A 24,028-nucleotide genomic window follows, 5' to 3' on the forward strand; every position below is an offset into this window, starting at 1 on the left:
CATTTTTTCTGGAATAAAAATATCCTTTTGTACAATGTAAACAATCTTAATGGTTCTTAAAATAGGCTTAATTTTCTATATGCTAAATATTATTTCTTATTTAATTCTTTACATATTGAAGTAAAATAATACCATTGTAAATTTTGGTGCACATTTCTCCCCTATCATTCATGCTGTGTATACAATTTATACCACAAATGGTGCAATTTTATTTATTTTTACTTCAAGTGATTATACTTTTTCCGCAGGCAAATTATAAAATAGGCAAAAAAATCCTATTGACTTGTTTTTATATCTAGTTGTGCCAACTGTATCAAGTTAATCTATATGCCTGTATTATCATTATCTTTTATCTTAACGTCATGTTGAATGATGTCACAGCGATAAAATTATTTATCTGTCCAGACAAATGAACTGGAAGCATTCCATGTCATGTGCAAATTTTAGCTTTTCTGTTTTCAGCATTAACGGTCAAACTGACATGCTTGGCATTGTCTTACAACAGTCATTAGGAATAGTTTAACAAGTGGCATCACAGCTGTGAGAATTCAAAATGGGTTGTGTTCTAAGAGTGGTTGTCTCCATTGTATGGCTTTAAATGACAAATAGGCCTCCGTTGTCCAGCTTTATACAAGAAACAGAGCTGCCAGTGGTGCTTTCACAATAGGGTTTGTATTTGCAGTATTTAGTGTTTGTTTCCACATACTGTTTCCATAGAAATTAGAACCCATGCATGTAATTGAATTATATCAGAAGCATGAATTAAACATGAGGCATGATTCATTGACATTTGCAGGGTGAAAATAAGCAATGTCAAAGTTGCCATTTTTTTTCTTTTCATTTGTGTGGTTTCATTGTTTTCACTCAAGTCAAGTCAATTATGTTAGACAAATGCTCATTACAAGCAGCATGAATACATTTATGCATGAATTCTCTGAAACAAATAAGGAGATTGAGCCAAAACAACGTCTAGCTGTCATCAATGTTACAAATGTTAAAGATGGTGGAATGAGAGCAGGCTTACATTTAAAGGGATAGTTTACCACAAATGTACAACTCTGTCATCATTTACTCTCCCTAATGTTGTTCTAAACCCATATGATGTCTGTTTAATCCAAAACAAGATTTAAGCTGAATGTTCAGTCTAATTCACCTTTTATTTTCATTGTATGTGAAGAAGATGCAATTAAAGTGAATGGTGAACTATCCCTTTGAGGCTTTTGATCAAGGCTGTGTCCAGTCTTTGCATAGAGGCCCTGAGGACTAAAGGTAAGCTGGTAGGTGAACAGCGACTGGTTTAGATCTTGCCTGAGGCGATCTATCAAGCTCTCGCTGGCTTATCTATGGGCTTGCTTCAATACAGCCAAGCTTGGACCTGGGAATCCAAATCACAGTGTGCGATAACTGTTTGCTTAATCAATCATACAGGGAGAAGGAAATTAGCTGATTGTCAATGGGCTACAGGAAATTAAATATGCTCTGAACACAGAAAGTCGGAGAACATTTATTGACATTTACATTCATGCATTTGGCAGACGCGTTTATCCAAAGCGACTTACAGTGCACTTATTACAGGGACAACCCCCCCGGAGCAACCTGGATTAAGTGTCTTGCTCAAGGACACAATGGTGGTGGCCATGGGGTTCGAACCAGCGACCTTCAACGACCTTCTGATTAACAGCCCTGTGCTTTAGCCACTATTCCCAATAGATTGCATTGATTATATAGAATGGCTTTTCCAAGTGAGTTTCTTCCTCTTTGCAGTCAGGTTGAAATATTGATCTAAACAAATATATCTGACTTTATTTGTTTGTCTCCTTCTTTTCTAGTTTCTGTGCCTGAAGAACATCCGAACATTCCTGAAAGTGTGCCACGATAAGTTTGGCTTGAGGAACAGTGAGCTGTTTGATCCCTTTGACCTATTTGACGTGAGAGACTTTGGGAAGGTGAGGGAACAGTGATTTTACTGAGTATACAGGCTATCCGAGACTATTCATTGTTTTATACATCACGTTTATCTCGCTGTAGCTGAATGGGAGATTAAACTATAAATGGGGCTATTGTGCATTAGCTTTGTTCCAGTCTTTATAACCCTTATGAACACACATTAATGTCATGGATAATATAAAAGTGTGGATAATGCTCATTTGGTGTTGATTTCTTTCCCATAGTCTTTTCTCGTCCACTGTGCGTTTGAATATTCACATGCACATTTGGTCACACACCTCTGGTTTAGTAGTGTGCTTGTGTGTGCCACTGCATTTCTGTGTCCATATGCTGTATTTTTGTGTGTGAATTTATGTTCAGAATTTTGAACAGCACTCGTTTAATGTGACAGATTTACAGCTTTTACTGTGATTTAGAGGTAAGTTGTGTTGGAAGAAGGTCTGTTCACAATCTTTAGTGGCTCTGCCATCTAGCCGATGACTTTGATTAAGGACTCTTACACTCTAGAGTTGATGCTATGGCAGAGGACACTTTGAATAGATTTCAACTGGTTTGGTGTGTGTTGCAAGTATGTAGAGAAAAAACCCAAGGGTTTGTGAAAGTAACGTTCTATTATGTGAGCAAATGTTAAGCAAACTTTGGCTGCAATTCACTTTTACATAAGCAGCCATTGACCATTGAGAATTTTAGACAGGGGGGGTTCTATTATGCTCACTAATAATATCCAATTTACTTGATTTCAAACTGACCTGGCCCTACCCACCACCTTAAAACACATCTTATCCTATACGTCAAAGCTCAAGCAGAGCTTTCTCTAGTGTGTAAATGCCCTTATGCTGACTTTGCCCTGACAGTCATCAAAGGAGAATACGTTATGTCCTCAAGAACAGCTAAATGTAGATCTTTACATCACTATGGCAGTTTAGTCAATGCACTGACCCTAATGATAGAAGCTCATTATTAATTCAGTTTCTGAGCATTTCTTCATGCAGAGTCAGCTTGATGTCTATTGTTTTGATTGTATATGGGTTTTTCTTCCTTTTTATATTTAGGGCTGCACGATATTGGAAAAAAATGACATTGCCATATTTCATTTTTCTGCTATATATATATATATATATATATATATATATATATATATATATATATATATATATATATATACTTCACCAGATGACTTGAATAGCTCTATTTGAGAAGAATGAATTATTCTAGAATGATTGGGGTGATTTTGTTGGGAACTGCATCTTCATGGAAAATTTTTATTTAAATTAAAAAAAGAAACTGAAATTGAAAATTACTTTTTACTTTTTGAATTATTTTGGGTAGTTTACTTTATTATAATAATTAATACACTGTTTAATTCAGTGTTTCCCATTAGTGTGCCATGAAAGATTGATGTGTGCCGTGGAAAATGATCAGATTCTACTAATTAAATCAGGGCTCCGGACTGAGACAAATGTTTCAACCATTTTTCCTAACAGTGCGATTAAACTTTGTAAGAGGTCGCACTTGTGCCACTACAAAGTTGGTTGAATCTCAAGTCAAGTCAAGTGGTTTTTATTGTCGTTTCAACCATATACAGTTAGTACAGTACACAGCAAAACGAGACAACGTTCCTCCAGGACCATGGTGCTACATAAAAACAACAAAGGACCAACACAGGACCACATGAGACAACACAACGAAATAAAATACCTATATAAAATACCTATATATATATATATATATATATATATATATATATATATATATATATATATATATATATATATATATATATATATATATATACCTATATAAAGTGCACGTGCACAGTACGGGACAGTACAACAAATTACTGACAATGAACAGGACAATAGACACAGTGCAGCACCGACCAGTACTCAGTAGTGCAAAAAGATGACAGTTTCTAAAAACGTAAACATAACATACTATGAGATAGTGTTCTATGCACATAGCAGTTATTGAGGTAGCAGACAGTTATAAAGTGACAGTAATTAAAGTGCAACTCAGGACACGTGTGTGTGTGTGTGTGTGTGTGTGTGTGTGTGTGTGTGTGTGTGTGTGTGTGTGTGTGTCAAACCAGTCTCTGAGTATTGAGGAGTCTGATGGCTTGGGGGAAGAAGCTGTTACACAGTCTGGCCGTGAGGGCCCGAATGCTTCGGTACCTCTTGCCAGACGGCAGGATGGTAAAGAGTTTGTGTGAGGGGTGTGTGGGGTCGTCCACAATGCTGATTGCTTTGCGGATACAGTGTTTTTTGTAAATGTCTTTGATGGAGGGAAGAGAGACCCCAATGATCTTCTCAGCTGTCCTCACTATCCTTTGCAGGGCTTTGCGGTCCGAAACGGTGCAAGTCCCAAACCAGGCGGTGATGCAGCTGCTCAGGATGCTCTCAATAGTCCCTCTATAGAATGTAGTGAGGATGGGGGGTGGGAGATGTGCTTTCATCAGCCTTCGAAGAAAGTAGAGACGCTGCTGGGCTTTCTTGGTGATAGAGCTGGTGTTGAGGGACCAGGTGAGGTTCTCCGCCAGGTGAACACCAAGGAATTTGGTGCTCTTGACGATCTCCACAGAGGAGCCGTCGATGTTCAGCGGAGTGTGTTCACCTTGTGCTCTCCTAAAGTCAACAACCATCTCTTTTGTTTTGTCAACATTCAGGGACAGGTTGTTGGCTCTACACCAGTTCGTCAGCCGCTGCACCTCCTCTCTGTATGCTGACTCGTCGTTCTTGCTGATGAGACCCACCACGGTCGTGTCATCGCGAACTTGACTATGTGGTTTGAGCTGTGCATTGCTGCACAGTCGTGAGTCAGCAGAGTGAACAGCAGTGGACTGAGCACACAGCCCTGGGGGGCCCCAGTGCTCAGTGTGGTGGTGGTGGAGATGCTGTTCCCGATCCGGACTGACTGAAGTCTCCCAGTCAGGAAGTCCAGGATCCAGTTGCAGAGGGAGGTGTCCAGGCCCAGCAGGTTCAGCTTTCCAATCAGGTGCTGGGGAATGATTGTGTTGAATGCTGAGCTGAAATGTATGAACAGCATTTGAACGTATGAGTCCTTATTGTCTAGGTGGGTGAGGGCCAGATGGAGGGTTGTGGCGATGGCATCGTCCGTTGAACGGTTTGGACGATACGCAAACTGTAGTGGGTCTAGTGAGGGGGGCAGCTGGGTCTTAATGTGCCTCATGACGAGCCTCTCAAAGCACTTCATGATGATGGGTGTAAGTGCGACGGGACGGTAGTCGTTGAGGCAGGACACTGAAGACTTCTTTGGCATGGGGATGATGGTGGTGGCCTTGAAGCACGTTGGAACGACGGCGCTGCTCAGAGAGATGTTGAAGATGTCGGTAAGAACATCTGCTAGCTGGTCTGCACATCCTCTGAGCTCTCTGCCAGGAGTGTTGTCTGGTCCAGCAGCCTTCTGTGGGTTGACTCTACGTAGAGTTTTCCTCACATCTGCCGTGGTAAGACAGAGCAACTGGTCGTTGGAAGGAGGGGTGGTCTTCCTCACCACCATGTCGTTCTGCACTTCAAACCGAGCGTAGAAGTCGTTCAGCGCATCTGGAAGGGAGGCATCTTTGTCACAGGCAACTGATGTTGTCCTGTAGTTGGTGATGGCCTGGATGCCCTGCCACATGCGTCGCGTATCACCGCTGTCCTGGAAGTGACTGTGGATTCTCTGGGCGTGTGCGCGCTTTGCCTCTCTGATTGCCCGTGACAGTTTGGCCCTAGCTGTTCTTAGGGCTGCCTTATCGCCTGCTCTGAAGGCGGAGTCTCGGGACCTCAGCAGCGTGCGCACCTCCGCAGTCATCCACGGCTTCTGGTTGGAGCGTGTGGTGATGGTCTTGGAGAAAGTGACATCATCAATGCACTTGCTGATGTAGCTGGACACTGATGCTGTGTATTCCTCCAAGTTGGTAGAATCGCCATATGTTGCAGCGTCCCTGAACATGTGCCAGTCAGTACACTCAAAACAGTCCTGAAGAGCAGAGATGGCTCCTGCTGGCCAGGTTTTCACCTGCTTCTGAAGCAGTTTTGTGCGTCTGACGAGCGGTCTGTATGCTGGAATTAACATAACAGAGATGTGGTCTGAGTAGCCGAGGTGGGGGTGGGGCTCCGCCCGGTACGTGCTTGGGATGTTTGTGTAAACAAGATCAAGCGCGTTCGCCCCTCTCGTTGCAAAGTCCACTTACTGATGGAATTTAGGGAGCACTGTCTTGAGATTCGCATGGTTGAAATCTCCGGCGACAATAAACAGTCCGTCGGGGTGAAGTTTATCATTCTCAGATAAACAGTCCGTCACAGTTCGCTCATAGCACCATACAGTTCACAGAGCGCTTCCTTAGCGTTAGCGCTTGGGGGAATGTAAACTCCGGTTATGTAAACAGTGGTGAATTCCCGTGGTATATAAAAAGGTCTGAATCTAACAGTCACAAACTCCAACAGCGATGAACAGTAACTAGAGACTAGCATAGAGTTCTTGCACCATTCCGTGTTGATGTAAACACACAAGCAGCCACCACGAGTCTTACCGCAGAAAGCTGTATTTCTGTCGGCACGAAACGAGGTGAGCCCGTCTAGCTGAATGGCGGCGTCCGGAACTCTGTCGCTGAGCCACGTCTCCGTGAAAACAAAGACACAGCAATCTCTAAACTCACGCTGAGTAGCCTGCTGGAGTTGGATATAGTCCAGTTTATTGTCCAGGGAGCAAACATTTGACAGCAGGATAGACGGGAGAGCCGGCCGGCTAGGGTTTGTTTTTAGCCTAGCATGAACCCCCGCCCTCTTGCCGCGCTTCTGCTTTCTCGCACACCGCTTACGACGTCCTCTCCCCCGGCCACCGGCATCAGGCAACGCCGAGGACTGGAGGCCTGGTCTCCGCAGCAAGCAGAGTACGCGTAGCGCCTCCTGCAGGTCATCATGCAGCTTGGTTTTTGCATGAGTCTTTTATTTTAGTAGTGTCTGGCGATGGTAGACACGAACACCGGTTGCTCCAATGTCCATGTGCTGCAAAATGCGGGCTTTTTTATCAAAAATAGCACCATTGTGCATCCGGAGTGGCCGCTGCGTGCTACCGCGCCGCCATCTTATTGTGTGCGACCGTTTTTTGTTCCGTATGAGAAATATCAAGCGGCAAATGTGCCAAACATGAAAGGAAACCACTTTACCCAGTCAGTCAGCACTGCTCAATGGACAGATCAGCGCAGAGACATGCATTTACACGTGGAGCAGTCTCGAACGCTCAGCCACGCAGATCATCATAAACAGCTGCGAGAAGCACGGGCTGGGTCATGAATTTGGCATTGATAATTTGTATAAAACCTCTATGAAAGCTCATAATGTGTCGATGATTAAAGTTTAACAGCATTGAAAATGAATAAGGAGAAATCTGCACAATGAAAAGACAGAAATTTTAAGGTTTCAATCCACACATCATATATATATATATATATATATATATATATATATATATATATATATAAGTTTTACCATGAACTTATATCAATATAGTAGTGAGAGAATACAATACAATTTCTGGATGTGTTTTCCTTATGAAAAATGCCATAATAAGTTTTTTTTGGTTACTGCTAATCGTTTTGCCCCAAGTGAAGGAGTTCAAGTACCTCGGGGTCTTGTTCACGAGTGAGGGGACAATGAAGCGGGAGGTTGGCCGGAGAATCGGGGCAGCGGGTGCGGTATTGCATTTGCTCTATCGCACCGTTGTCACGAAAAGAGAGCTGAGCCGAAAGGCAAAGCTCTCGACCTACCGGTCAATTTTTGTTCCTACCCTTACCTATGGTCATGAAGGTTGGGTCATGACCAAAAGAACTAGGTCGCGAGTACAAGCGGCCGAAATGTGCTTCCTCAGAACGGTGGCGGGCTTCTCCCTTAGAGATAGGGTGAGGAGCTCAGTCATCCGCGAGGAGCTTGGAGTAGAGCCGCTGCTCCTTTGCATCGAAAGGAGTCAGTTGAGGTGGTTTGGGCATCTGTAAGGATGCCCCCTGGCCGCCTCCCTAGGGAGGTGTTTCAGGCACGTCCAGCTGCAAGGAGGCCTCGGGGAAGACCCAGGACTAGGTGGAGAGATTACATCTCCACACTGGCCTGGGAAGGCCTCGGGGTCCGCCAGTCAGAGCTGGTTAATGTGGCTCGGGATAGGGAAGTTTGGGGCCCCCTGCTGGAGCAGCTGCCCCCGCGACCTGACTTCGGATAAGCGGTTGAAGATGGATGGATGGATGGACTGCTAATCGTGGTTCTACTTTTACTTGTCGTTACTATGATCTTATTGCAAAACCCACAGTTAAAACTATGGATAAAATGGAACTTTCCTTCTGTGGAAAATCTTTTCTAATTTTGATTGTAGAAAAGGCTTTGTTTGTCTTCAGATGACTGTATTTTAATCATCAATGTCCTGATAAATATAAAGAAACCGTGAAAGAAAACAAATTTTCTTTCAGTTGGACTGGTGTGATCAACTCAAGTGCTGTAACCATGTGCAGAATGTAACACTGTGCTACCACTCTTAAATGTGAGTCTGGAGCCATATAAATAAATAAAAAAATTATTTGCTGTGGTATTGCAAGAATTAATTTGCAAGAACAAATCTAAAAATAAGAAAAGATGCAAATTTGTTGTTTTATGCATTACCCAATTATCACTCTTGCTACCTGTGATCTCATTATACACCTTACCTACCTGACTTGCGTTAATTACATAGCCGAATTTCAAATATTACAAGTATTCATGCAAATAATATGAACAGAAAATATGGAAGTTCTTGAAAAGGAAAACCATCAACGATGGTTATGTGGGACAGTTGGATAGAGGTGTGCCATGGGATTTGTTTAATTTTAAAAAGTGTGCCGTGGCAGAAAAAAGGTTGGGAAACACTGGTTTAATTCACCATGGTTCCATTGTGTTCATGTAATACTCTTCTATCAATTCAGGGTAAAGTCAATGATCTAACATGTTATGATATTAATAATGCATGCTGCTTGCCCTAAAATAAAGGGACTCATTTATGAATGAAGTGTGGTGTCTAGAAGGTATCCAGGAGATTACAGGAGGCTTTATCTCTGTACTCCAACCAGGTTAAAACAGAGCATTACACTAAGGAGGAAGTTTCATTATCACAATAATGAAAAATAATAAACTCTGTGTATCCAAGAACCCTTACATCTGTGTAATTATATAATATCAGACAGATGATCAGACAGACTGATATATGTTTACCTTATTACATCGCATGTTCTGCGATGTGACTATCGCGGATGGATCTATCGCGGATGCGCACATCGTGATGTTTTGTGCTAAAACAATATATCGTCCAGCCCTAATAATATTTGTTTTAAAAGTACTGCTATTAGTAAAAGTGAAGAGAAGGCAACCTTTTTAATATAGATAATTTTGGATGCATTCATTGATTGGACATTATGAAGTATTTACAGGTGCAAAGCAGTCAAGTTCAGACATTTCCCCTCATCAGTGCAAGCAGTCCGGAAAGAAAAGAACTGCAAGACAGTAGAGAGTGTTGGGAAACCTCAAAGGGAGGGGCGTAGACAGCCAGATTAAGCCTTTGGCAGACGGTGAGCTTTAATGGATAATGTTGAAGACACTGAGCGAGAGTCAATGAGCACATGGAAAACAATATTAAAACCCCGAGCAGTCTGAATCAATCACGCACACTCTCAACATGTCAATGTGTAAATTGCGTTTGCGTCGACTCGAAAGTGACGGGCTTGTCCCGTCATTGATTCTCCATTAAGGGCAAGCAGCGCATTATAATATATTGACGTAGGCAGCTCCATGATAATGCGGCAAACATGCAAATAATCTGTCTTGTTGTAAATAAAGAAAGACGGATGCTTCTGCAGCATTAAAGCTGAATGATTGAAAGCATTTTTAATCTTTGAATAGCACATACATTGTTGAACTTTTGCCCCTAGCAGCAATATATCTATCATGATTGTGAAGCTCAGGGTGCCTTTATTGGACTGGAAAGATTTCAATCCTTTTTGTCCTTGCAGTTAGAGGAATGGTGGACGTGTCTGTAGACTTTTCGGTTATGGCGATTTAGCAATATTGTCCGTTTTTTGTTTTGAAATCTCAGACTTGAAATAAAGCCAAAGCAATTATTTATAAATGAGTTATCCACAACTCTGTCTTTTGCAAACCTTAAAAATGTGTGTTCTGGTACCCACACTTCCCAATTAGGACTGGGCAATATATAGAATATTTCACAATATATTCACAATATTTTTAAAATTAAGCAATTTTGTAACTATCAAGCTGAATTTAATAAGCTTTTAATTTGGCCACTTAATAATAAAATAAAATAAGTTTTATCACCAGCATTTCATTAGACTAGTTTTGCGATTCATACTTGTCTTGCAACTTTTTTGTATGAGAATATTAAGACTAGGGGTGCAACTAATGATTATTTTTTGACAATCAATGAATCTAACGATTATTAGAATGACTGTTCAACTATTCGGCGACGATTAATCATTAGCTCGTAATCAATTATTTAGCTTGTGTATTAAATGTGCATACTATCAATAAAGAGGACAAAATCATCTTTTAAAAATACCTCTAAATGACATTCAATGAATTAAAAGGAAAAAACACTTTTTATTAAGTTAAATTCAGTAAAGAAATTCACTGCAAAAAATTATATTATCAAGTGTTTTTGTCTTAAACAATTGTCTAAACAATCCTTAAAACAATACATTTAATTAAGAAGCAACATATAAGATATTTAGACTTGCTTTAATGTTATGTAATGCTATCTTATATATGAGTGTATTTTTCAATTGGTTATACTTCTGCGAGTGCAGTTAAGACAAAATATACTTATTTACGATTTTCTAAAAGCAAGTCTACTGTAAATATGTTATATGCTGCTTCTCAGGTGAATGCATCTTTTTTTTAAAGAATTTGTAGATATTTTAAATATTTGTATTATTAATATTATATTCAACATTCTCAGATAAAAAAAAAAAAAAAAATTCTGCATTATAGCTCCTAAAGTTATGTCCTAATGTGTGTTGTTTTAAAGGAGTTTTAGATATGAAAATAAAAACAAATCAAAAATGTATTTTGTTGCAGTGTATAATGGTGTGAAGACTACCCTCTCTCACATTTCTGTTTACTTCAATCCATCTTTAACTCACAAAAAAACAAACTCTCTCTTATTAATAAAGCTGCATATTGCCAATTTCCTTCACGATAAGAAGTGCACAGTGACACATATATTATAGTTAAATAAGTCGCGAGCCATCACGTTATATTCTAGCTCCAGCATGTGCACGCTCGAAGGATAAGCATCTCCACAAAAGAGTGCGCATCAGCCGAATGCAGTTTCAATCTCCCCCTTAGATCGTGACATTCATGCAACTCATACAAGAGGTGCTGACAGCACAGAAAATGTCTAGTTTCCAAATTTTTCGTTGATTACATGATCTGCTTCCATATTATTTGAACTTTAATAAAGCTATAACACATTAAATATAACTCCATTTAAGATGTTATGCTAGGGTGTTTCCTTTAAAGACATACGACACCCAAGTTTTGCTCCAGCTGCACTTATTCCACAACAAGAGCTTCTGAATGCTTCTGTATTTACTTATTTTGTTTCATTTAGGGCTGCACGATATTGGAAAAAAACGACATTTCAATATTTCGTTATTCTGCTATATAGCAGAATAACGAAATATTGCAATGTTGTTTATATATATATATATATATATATATATATATATATATATATATATATATATATATATATAATATTTTGATATGAAAAATTATAGGATGACTTCACCAGATGACTTGAATAGCTCTATTTGAGAAGAATGAATTATTCTAGAATGATTGGGGTGATATTGTAGGGAACTGCATCTTCATTCTTTCAAAAAAGAAAATGAAAATGACTTTTTACTTTTTGAATTATTTTGGGTAGTTTACTTTATTATAATAATTAATACACTGTTTACAGCACACCTGACAATATTTCATGGCACACTAATGGGAAACACTGAATAAGTATTTCATACTTTGCAATCTACATCACCTGAAGTTGTTTGGAAGGTTTGAAGTGCATCTGGACTGTGAGCTGTTGTCTTCCTCTCAGTCAGGCGCAAACTGCAGTGCTGATCTTTCGGGTTGTCATCAGAGATTCATTTTATCTCATGTTATGTTAAATGACATCAAATGACTATTCGGCAATGAAAATTTTTGGCGACAATGTTTTATTGTCGATAGTGTTGACTAATCATTTCAGCCCTAATTAAGACAGGCATAAATTGCAAACAAATGCTAAAAAGAGGGTACAGTTAACAAATCTTTGAGTAGTACTTAGTGAAACAAATACCTAATGGGGGGCAACACATGATGTGAAGGAGTGTAGAGACCTATGTCCTGCTTCAACCCTGTCAAACCCACGCTCTCGTGTTGGTTGTGATGTGTAATCATTCTGTTGAATCAGTGACGGTTTCAGTAGAAAAACACTATAGTGACACTGGTTATTAATGTTATTTCCAATCACCGCCATGGTTTACCCAACTGTGACAACTTCCGCTTTGAGAACACAGAAGTGTGAAAAGGTTTCATTCAGCAATTCATTTGTGTCATCACTCAACAATGTTAAGTAAGTCTTCGTGTAGGATTTTAAGCCATTTCAGAGTGAATACATTCATTTGAGATATTCAATATTAACAAAAAGCTGAAAAATATTGAGATATATATTTGTTTAGCCATAAAAACCAGCCCTACTCTCAAGACAATTCTGCAGACATACCTGCCTTGTGCCCAGTCTCAAGGGAGCTACTTTAATCCCTCACTTCTAATCCATGCACTCCAATGAGGAGTACACAAATTTGTCCATTTAGCATGAATATTCTAGCTTAGCATGCTCTTCATTCATCCCCACTTCATTACTCTTTCCTGAGTGGAGCAGCTACAGAGACACCTGCCCCTCCTGATGCTTCAGGTAATTGCCTCTTGGCCATCTTTACATCTCATTGCTTTTAGGACTATCAAACAGATGGCTCATCCTGAACTCCCCACATTTCTCACTAAACTCCATCTGAGTGCTCCTGTCAATGTCCTGATGGTCCATGCCCACCTCTATTCTGTCAGCCCATGAAACGCACCCTTACGACACAGATGGACCCATATTTTCCTTGCTGTTCCTCTTCATTGCAATACCATTACTCCTAAACGTGTAGTTTTCTGGGGTTCACTTTCAATTTAATGTGCCATTCAAACTAAAATTCTTCTGTCTAACCCTCCTCTTCTAATTGGATCTGAATATGCAGTTGTTGTCATTTAAATGAACACCACAATGACTTTGGTTCACGTGTTTGCGACAATTAGTGTGATTACACTCCACCTGTTCATGACCTATTTATAGCTCAGTGATTCGCAATATAGGAATCAAACAGGTTGAAGACAAATTTCATTATTGGTTTTTAGATTGCACTCAAATTTATCTGCCTCAGGGTGGTATGAACAGGGCTGTGTGTGACATTGCTGTTCTACAAAATAGTATTGACCTGCTCTCATTTGTTTAGTGTTGTCATAATTATCCCTCCTCTCTATTCAAAGACAAAACAACCCCCCAGTGGGCTCATGTGGGCGTGCTCCAAATTAACAGTTGGTTTCATGTGGGGGCAGGATCAGTAAAACAGCTTCTTGATAGACACTGCTGGGGTTAGTAAGAGGACCTTTGGAAACCACTGGGATTAAAATATTATTTCCATAAAATGAAATAAGAATAAAGGGTTGAAACTTTTTTGCACACTTTCAGAGTCTTACACATATATGAAGTTGAACAATATATACAGTAGAATATTTCCAATATAGGCTATTCTACATATAAACAAACCAACATTGGGAATTTGTGCTTTTTATTTGGCAGTTAATTTAAGACCATGACAGTAGGCCGGGTTCCTGCTGGCTCCTTGTGTTTCCTTCAGTAGCAAAAATGCAGATCAGTTGGTATGTTCGATTACTTTCCACTCATCAGTTACTTCAAACTGTCCCTTTAAACAAACTCTTTCATTTTGCATCATCACTCAAAAATGTAAATGTGTAAATCCATACATGGCATATTTCATATATTATGTTTTAGTTTACACAATGTATTTCTTGCTATATTGTCCTGCTTTATTTCAGGTATAATCACTCTACGTATATCCCTTTTACCTATGTCTCTCTATTAGTTTTCATTAGTTACCTTTTTCACTGTTTTGCCCAAACTCTCTGCATAAGCAGTTCTATAGTTTTTTTTTTTTTCCTTCAATTCATCTCAATTACAATTCAGTGACCTGTCATGTTGGCTTCTCTTGAGAACATTTTTCTACATGAGTATACCTGAGCTCTCCTCTCCTCCTTTCTCTCCTGTCCTCTCCTCTCCATAAACGGTGTCTGAAAATAGCCAGTTACTAGGCACTCTCCACTGCTGCAGAGCACTGCTCAAATACCTGTAACCACCCTGCTTTTAAAAAAGTTGCTAAGGAACAATGGTGACATTAATGAATAGACTCTCAGTAAAGGTTATTGTGGTGGTTTGAATTGCTGTTTTAATGCCGGGAAGCCAAGCTGAAACAGCTAAAAGCCGGAACAGGGCATTTTTGAGGTTTGGCTAATGTCAGAATGGCCTGCTGTGATTTTTCATCAATGGTGAGGTCAATGCCCCTCTGACATAAAAAAAGAAAGGTTGATTTCTTAACTGCTAAACAAGCGTGTATAGGCTTTAAACAGTTAAATTTGTCTTTATTTGCTGGTTAGGCTGCAACTAACTATTATTTTGCTAATCTATTAATTTTAGATTTATTTCATAGATTGTTTTCCTGTATTTATTTTAAATGTATTGATTAAAAATGTCAATGATTGAGGGCATAGCGATTTGGTTTGATTCACAGTACCGAATTCAAGATTTGATACTCTCACTGTAATTTAGCAAAGCCCTAATCATGAAAAGTTGAGTTGAAATGTTTATTATTATTATTACTTTTAAGACATGTGCAAAACAGTTCCTTTCTCTTACTTATAAAACTTAACTAAAGGTACTGTTCGTTAAAGTGCAAAATGATCCATCAGGGTTGTACTGGGACTAAAAATCTGCCCAATGCAATGGTAAAACCAAAATAGAAATATTCATAATTGTACTCAACTGAAAATATAGATGTATGTTAAATACATACAGTATGCTTGCACACTATCACAGATTAAATACATTTTAAATATTTAAAATTAATATTGTAAGTTTTAAAATAGTTACTGATTAAATATTCTAAAATATCCTTAAAAAAGTGCGTAAAGAGTGCATACCCTCTAAAAGAGAAGTATTTTCGCCCTCTAAAAGAGTATTTTCCATTCATAAAATAATATTTATGTATGTTTTTAAAGGATATTTTAGAATGATTTTATGTTAGATGCCACTGTATGATTATCCAGTAAAATAGTGCTTACCATAATATAAAATCACAATAATGTAAATTCATAATAGAAATAATATAGATTCAATTAAGCAATGCCCACATATTTTTCTGCTTTTTTTTTTCTACTCAAAATTCAAATATGTGTTCCCCTTCTGTCACTCACTCGACGTCGTGTTGATTGTAGTGACACAAGGGGTCTTTCTTGAGAGCCTTACATACCTCTGGATTTGAGAAAAGGCCAATGAGAAATTGGCAGAGAGAATTTGCATGTCCTGCCCCCGGACATACGAGTATAAAGGGAAGCGGACTGTCAGTCAAATCTTTTCTTCGGAGCCGAGGGGTTGTGCAGCAGCAATCAGAGTTTCACTACTGCTCCACTCCCCTCTACCAGAGCATTGCTGTTGGATCTATGGCGCGTTTCCAGCGGCTTTATCCTTCTCTGCACGCTGTGCACCCCTGTGTGCTTCGACAGCGCTTCTGCAAAGAGTGTATACCCTCAAAAAGAGAAGTATTTTCCCCTCTAAAAGAGAGTATTTTCCATTCATAAAAGAGTAATACACAGCAGGCATTGAGCGTCCTTTTCAGGACACATCTTTTTAAAGATGCCCTTCCGCCTCTGTGTAGTTCCTGGATGCGGTCGATATCTCTCCGAATCCGACGGTCATAGATGCTGCCTCGTGTGTTTGGGCCACGATCACACTGAGGCAGTGTTTGTGAATGGTACATTTACTCAGTGCGAGAATATGACCATGGCAACGTTGCTATCACGGCCACTCCAGCTGCCCCCCCGTCGCTCCTTCTTCCCACGGGTTTGAGGACGACCGGGTTGGCAATGGAGGCGGGTGCGTGGATAAAGGTAAGTGCCTTCACACTGGTTAGCCAGGACCATCCAACTTGGCTACGCGATTCAGTTCTCCAGGCTCCCGTCTCATTTCAGCGGTATTCGCTCTACCTCGATGAGCTGCAAAAATGCCAGCACCCTACATGCAGAGATTACAACTCTGCTACTCAAGGATGCGATAGAGCCTTTTTCACGCAGAGCTTTAGATGTTCTGAGCAGCTCTTTGTCTGCTTTGGCGGACAACGGAAAGGGAACGCTGTTTCCAAACAGAGGTTAGCCCACTGGGTCATTGACGCCATCTCCCTGGCCTACCAGACCCAGGCCATGCCCGCCCCCTTGCTGGTTCGAGCACACTCGACTAGAAGTGTGGCATCCTCTTGGGCACTGGCCAACGGCACCTCCCTAGCAGACATCTTCAGAGCAGCGGGCTGTGCAACACCCAATACCTTTATGAGATTCTATAATCTCAGGGTTGAGTCGGTACTCAATTATTTTCCACGGTACGTTACCATGTTGGCAGAACTGTGTCTCCCTTGGTCAGTCTCTCTGCCCCGGTCGCTGTGTTTGTAGAGCTCCTCCCTTTCTAGGTAGGACCTACCACTGCGCCACTTCCACATGTGGTTTGACAACCCAAGTGACGCATTGGCGTGGTGACATATGTTGATGTAGGTTACCTCCCCCCAGCCTGGGCAGGATGTGGTCTCCGCAGAGACTTTTCCCCCTGAAATAATAGGTACGGAATAGAACGTCTACCCTTACACGTTTTATAGCATTAAGATGACGAGAAACATGGAGAGAGAAAAGGCCGCTGCTGGCTGGCTTGTTTTCATGATAGTCATGTCGCTTGTTCCCCCTTCTGGGATGCTGGGAACCTAAGTACTGTATATGTCACTTTTTTGGGGCATTGGGGAGGGTTAAGTGCGGCCGATACAGTTGCTTCTAGCACGCAGCATCTTGCCTGCACCTGTGTCAGCAGCTCACGTAACATGGTTTTAGTGCATGGCGTTTTTAAATGGGACCCCTTGTGTCACTACAATCGACACAATGTCGAGTGAGTGAGAGAAGGGGAACATCATGGTTACTGTTGTAACCTCCATTCCCTGATTGAGGGAACGAGATGTTGTGTCTCCCTTGCAATGACACTAGACCTACCACTGTAAACGGCCAAACCGTACTCTCGGCTCCTCAATGCAAAAACCTGACTGACAGACGCACGTCCGCTTCCCTTTATACCCGCATGTCCGTGGGCAGGACATGCAAATTCTGTCTGCCAATTTCTCATTGGCCTATTCTCAAATCCAGAGGTATGTGAGACTCAAGAAAGACCGCTTGTGTCACTACAATCGACACAACGCCTCGTTCCCTCCATTAGGGAATGGAGGTTACAACAGTAACCATGATTTTTTCAGTGTTTACCGTGTGTGCACACCAACGCTTTGCACAACTCTGCGGGTGCTTGCGTTGAGCGGTGTGTTGAAGTGCTGAAGCCCATGTTGCAAGTGATGTAAAACAGTCTCGTGTACACCACTCGCATCAGGTGTAGGCATTAAAGGCTAAAAACCTAATAATATAGGTGATATATTTTTTATTCAGAATGGCGAATTTTGGCAAAAGGAGACGTTTGCAACTCTCAAAAGTTCTGGGACCACCAAAAAAAGCCTGCGACAGGTAACTCAGCAGCTGGGTTGTTGTGATGTAGTTGCTGGGTTGTTGATTGAGGTGAGAGGGAGGGCTGCATGGATTCAACTGTCAGTGAGAATGACCCAAAGCTACACAACACAGAAAATAACCCAATTAAGTGACCCAACAAGCTTAGCCCAGAGTGTAATTGTGCTGGACAACTTTTTTTTCGCTTCAACTGAGAGCTTCTCTGGGCACACCGCAGATCCAACTAATGAAATTAATTGTTGACTATATTCATTATCGATTTGATCTATTACATGTTGCATTCCTAGTTGAGGGCCAAGAGCATTACCTTCATTTTGTCCTAACATTTAAACCATTAAAAAAAAAAAAGTGTTTCTTTGGATAAACAACTTTAGCTTAGCGTGGGATTAACCCTAGGCCATAAAGTACTCTCAGTTGCAAATTGCTTTTTCAGAATCAATCTGGTTTTTAAAGTTTCTCTTCCATCTCCTAAGGCATCCCTGTTGAGAATTAAACAATACGACATTAAAATTTAAAGCCTGTATTTGTCCTTGTTGTGGGAAGCCATTATGCCCCACTCCGATCATTAAAGAGAACGTTCCCGAATGCAGAGAGTGCTCTCTCTCCTTAAAGCAAGTGCCGTATGCTTCTGTATACCTGTCACACCCTGTTCCCCAGTGACTCTAGGGGGGCTGCATGTTTTAACATAAAGCTGCCAATCTCCTGATATGAATAATTGAAGAGAAGAACCTGCCCCCCATACTGAATGACTGTAAAATTATTTCACATTATACAGTATATTGTTATTCTCTTCATGAGTTTAGATATAATCTATAACATCTCTTGAACATATCTAATCCTTTCTAATTATATTGTCTTTTTAGAAGGGACAGTTTAGAAGAGACAGGAAACAATGGGGAAAAGGGGAGGGAGGGAGGGACTGGGAAATGACCCAAGCTAGGGCTGGGTGATATGGCTTCAGAAGTAATATCTTGATGTTATTCAGCAAATAGACTATTTATTTTGATAATTATGTTTTTGCTCTGAAATGGCATAAGTTTTTTTTTTCTTTTTAAATAAGAGGAACCAAAGTTTCATTTAAACAGACATTGTAGCCAAGTAGAATTAATATTTCAAAGGCATTAAATACAAATCTATTTAAAAATTATGAAGGCATGTTTCCCACAGTTTTTCCATAAAATTATCACAAGAGAGATGTAAAGGGATTAATGGAAAGGAGGAGGCGAGGACCAGCTTGACAATATAAATAATATTTTTAATAAAGAACTTAAACGAAAATACACACACAAGGTGTCGGACAGCTGCCCGTAACCGCTCTCTCCCTGTCACACCACTGTCCGCAGTCGGCCTTTATCCCCCCAGATTTGCATGTCGGTGGGACATGCTAATGTCGGCGGGGGATAAAGGCCGGGAAACGTCCCAATGTCGGCGGGACATACTAATTCTGTCTGCCAACTTCTCATTGGCCTTTTTTCATAGATCAGAGGTATATTCGGTGCTCAAGAGAGACCCCTAGTGTCGCTTCTTCGACACAACGTCTCGTTCCCTCCATCAGGGAACGGAGGTTACATCCGTAACCTAGACGTTATTTCTTAACACAGTTCTTCATAGCAAAGGTAGTTCTTAGAAACTAGCCATTCCGCTTGTTGTTCCTGAAGTAGTGAAAGTACCTGATGGATGAATTGGGAGAAGGGTCAAATGGACTAACTTGTTACCTAATACATTTGTAGTTTGACGTAAAAAAAAAAAGTCAAAAAGCAAGTCAAATATGGCAATGACTTACACACAAAATAGCTCGGGTGTCTCTCCTAGTCAGTGCACACACACAGCTTTGCGGCGTCTATTTCTCTCTCCCTCACTCTATGGACTGGGCACCTTTTTATTTCCCCTGTCTCTCACTGCAAACATAGAAACGGCAGTAACCAGCAATTAATCTCAGGTGAAAACCCTTACCACTTCCTCTCTCCCCAGACAAGTTGGCTGTCGCGGACAGGAGAGGAAGTGGGGTGATCCGGTCATTGGCATCCTTCATGTAGTGGAGTCATTGGAGCGGGGCTTGGTCCAAACAAAGGGTGAATGCTTGTTCCAACAAAAAGTAGCGAAGAGTGAAGGCTGCCTACTTGATGGCCAAGCACTCCTTCTCAATGGTGCTGTACCCTGTCTCTCAGAGTGCTTCTGTCTAATGCACATCACTACTTCCACCACCTGGGACAGTACAGCACCCAGCCCCCTGTCCGAAGCGTCCGTCTGCAAAACAAAAGGGAGAGAGAAGTCAGGGGAATGCAGAAGTGGCCCTTCACAAAGTGCAGCTTTTATCTGCGTGAATGCTTGTTGGCCACGGCTCTGTCCACTGAATCGGGTCTGGAGCTCCCTTTTTAGTGAGATCAGTCAGTGGGCTGGTGATGTCCGAATAATTAGGCACAAACCTTCGATAATAGCCAGCCAGCCCCAGGAACTGTCTCACCTCCTTTTTGGTCTTGTGTCTCAGGCAGTTTGCAATCGCTGAGGTTTATACATTTGGGGACGCACCTCACCATGACCCAAGTCGAACCCCAGATACCATACCTCCACCCACCCTATTGCACACTTCATGTTTGCTGTGAGCCCCGCTTGTCGCAGCAGCCTCAGAATGGCCCCCAGATCCTAAATGTGCCACTGCCAATAATTACTATAAATAATGATGTCATCCAACGGCATATGCAGTGTGCGGACTGAGGACCCTGTCCAAGATGCTAAACTGTACCCGTGGCCCCAAACAAACTGAATGGAATATTCACAAATTGCTTTATACCAAATGGTGTGGAAAAGGCAGTGTTTTCACAGGACATTGGCATTAAGGGGATCTGCCAAAATCTCTTTGTCAAATCCAGTGTCGAATAAAGGTGAGTTGCATCCAAACCATCGAGCAGTTCATCAATACGAGGCATTGGATAAGATCAAATTTCGACATCACATTAACTTTCCTATAATCCACACAGAACTGGACCAAGCCATCACTCTTAGGAACCAGAACCACCAGGCTGGCCCAATCACTGTGGTATTCTTCTACTACCCGCATATCCAGCATGGCCTTTAATTCTTCCCTTACTACCAGTTTCGTGTGTTCAGGTAAGTGGTAAGGATGACTTACCCCTCACTACCCCTTGGGTTGTCTCGATGTGGAGTTTTATAAGATCAGTGTGGCCAGGGAGAGGTGAGAATACATCAGAGAAATGATTTTGAAAGCTGGCAACCTCTGTACGTTGCAATGGCGATAGGTGGTCTCCACAAGTGCTGTATAACCAAGGTGAAGTGATTGAATTTTAGATTCACCTCCGGTCCGAGCTCCTCCATCTCCAGAACTACCGTCGCCAAGGACATGTGGACTGCCTCTCTCCATGGTTTTAGGAGGTTGAGGTGGTAAATCTGATGTGCCCTTTCCCTATCCATAAAGATCACTTCAAGGTAGACTTTCCCAGCTCACCATGTGACCTCATAGGGCCCTTGCCACTTCGCAAGTAATTTCAAGCTTGATAATGGGCAGCAATACAAGGACTTTATCTCCTGGTGTAAATTCCCATAGCCGAGCTCCCCGTTATACATCCAGGACTGACGTTCTTGCACCTGTTGCAAATTCTCCTGTGATAGATGCCCCAATGTGTGGAGTTTTGCTCTCAGATCAAGAACATGTTGAATTTCATTTTTACTCTGTGAAGGTCCCTCCTACCAGTTTTCCTTAATGATGTCTAACACGGGGCTTAGACCCATACAACAATTCAAACAGGGAAAATCCAGTGGAGGCTCACAAGACCTCCCGTATTGCAAATAACAAGGGTTCGAGCCACTTATCCCAATTCTGAGCATCTTCATGTTTGAATCATTTGACCAAGCCGTCCATTTGTGGGTGGTACACACTTGTCTGAATCAACTTAACCCCCAGTAATTCATTTGGTTTGCGTAGTGTACATGACATAAAAGTAATGCCCTGATCAGTAATTATTTCTTTTGGAATTCCCACTCGGGACATAATTTTGAAGCGTTCCCCAAAACACCATATGCTGAGATATTACGCAGCGGCACTGCTTCCAAATATCACATTGCGTAATCCACCAGGACTTGGTAATGCCTGTGAAAGTGATGCCCACGTTGTGTCTGTTATTAATGGTCCAACGAGGTCCAAGCCAATTCGTTTGAGAGGAACTTTGTTCAACAAAAGGCGACGTGATGGCACTTTTGGAATGGCTGGCGGATTCACCAGCTGACATTCATGGCATGCCATACTCCACCAGCGAACATCCCTGTGAATGCCCGTCAAATAGAAACAGGCCATGAGATGGCCTAGTGTTTTCCCCTGTCCCAAGTGACCTGCCATTGGATTATGATGAGCCACCTGGAATAACATTTCCAGACACTTTATTGATATCAACAACTGGGTTGTATTTTAATTTGTTCGAGTCTCCTGTTGTGACAGCTCTAGAGGGAAATCTGCTAATGGGAGTTCCCTAAGGGTGGGGGAGGAGGACACCTCCCCTTCCCCAGTATCAGCCTGAAATGGAGCAGCCGCAGATGGCCAGGCTACGTCTCCCCAGCCAGTACTTCACATCCCACACTATTCACTTTCTCACAGCACCCATCCACATATAACCCCTTCAATAATGATCGAAAAGCTGGCCAATTATTTCCCAAAATTAGCGAATAGGTGAGGCAAGGACTAACCAGCGCCTCAATATAATGCTTTTGTCCCTTATTATTACTGTGCTCACAGACATGACCCGGCTCCCCGCAACTCAAGCAGACCGGACCAACCCTCCCGCCCACACTCATGGCAGCGGACTCCTTCAAGAGAGGGGAGAGACAGGGCTATTGAACCCCGAAGACCGGGAAGCCGGTTTCTGGGGTAATGGAACAGGGCGGAAGGAAGAGGGGAAGAACAGAGGATGAGACATGAGTTGGAGAAAGGTCTTCTGCCAGCTGGACCGCTTCAACCAGCAATGCTGGTCGGAGGCACGAGACCCATTCGGCCGTCCCCTTCGGCGACCGGGATATGAACTGCTCCAGCACCACCAGGTTGATGATGTCATTAGCATTGTTGTCCTTCATAGCCACCCAAGGAAAACGTGTGGCTGACCTCGCTCAGCATCAAGAAGTGGAAACGCTGTTCTGGGCTGCTGCATCTCCCAAGCAACCAAATTGGCTCAGTTGCTAGGAAGGGTAGAGTCACATGGGGTAAACTCCTCATGGTCACGATTAGTGGTTCTCGCTCTCAATGGGACACGTGGTAAGTTGTGCATGGATCGCAGGGAGTAGAATGTTCTGGGAGTCTCTATAGTGTCATACACAATGAGCCACATGATAAGATGCTCGGGTTGAGAAGCGGTGGCAACTAAGACTTGTCCTCTGCCACCCAGATTGAGGTGAGCTATCATGAAGACCTACTAAGTAGTGGGAATTGGGCATTCCAAATTGGGGAAAAAAGGGGATATATATTATAATTTTTTTCTTCTTCTGGAAAGTTATTCAAATGCAATAGTAGACTTTTTATTTTGCTCTTGGAGCAAATGGATAAGTGAAAATAATATTTGCTCTGGTCTCTCATTCACCGCTGTCAAAGTTTACCCTGCAATCATTTATGTTCCAAATCCTGGAGTGTGAAAAAGGTCTATTACAACCACTTCAGCCCCTCTCTCCCGGTAAAGAGTAGCACGAGTGCAGATAACACACACAAGTTTGATCTCATGGCTCAGGGACGTGATCTAATCATAAGTGTGAAATTTGTGATGTTACCGCCACCATGCATTTGTACTTGGAAAAAAAATTGAACGAGTGCAATGTTCGATTTTTCAGTGAAATTATAAATCTGTAAATGTTAAGATAAAGCATTTAGGTTAAATGAAGTGGCTCTAACCTGTGTGTATCCTGCTGAGGCAGTGATATGTGTCCTAAGGTGTATAATAAGGTTGTTGGTGTTTCCCCCTTTGACTTGAAATCTCTGTTGAAGTTCACGGCAGATGGGTTTTCCAGGTGTCATAAGGTAAAACCCAAAATAATTCCAAATCTCACTACGTGAATTGTGTTGTGTAAAAAGCATCTCACTCTCCAAAGTTTTGCTTAAATCCATATCCATTAGGAGACACGATTGCCAAATTAACACA

General features: G+C 41.6%; 1 protein-coding gene across 1 annotated transcript in view; it reads left to right on the top strand.

Moving 5' to 3' along the window:
- Nucleotides 1–24,028, top strand: part of LOC127628227 (guanine nucleotide exchange factor VAV2-like) — a 286,511-nt gene that overhangs the window by 83,742 nt on the left and 178,741 nt on the right. Inside the window, exon 2 of the mRNA XM_052104998.1 lies at nucleotides 1,830–1,946. Within this exon, the coding sequence (XP_051960958.1) occupies nucleotides 1,830–1,946 (117 nt within the window). The remainder of the gene's footprint in view (nucleotides 1–1,829; nucleotides 1,947–24,028) is intronic.

This window comes from Xyrauchen texanus, chromosome 34, assembly GCF_025860055.1.
Source record: "Xyrauchen texanus isolate HMW12.3.18 chromosome 34, RBS_HiC_50CHRs, whole genome shotgun sequence".
Taxonomy (NCBI): domain Eukaryota; kingdom Metazoa; phylum Chordata; class Actinopteri; order Cypriniformes; family Catostomidae; genus Xyrauchen; species Xyrauchen texanus.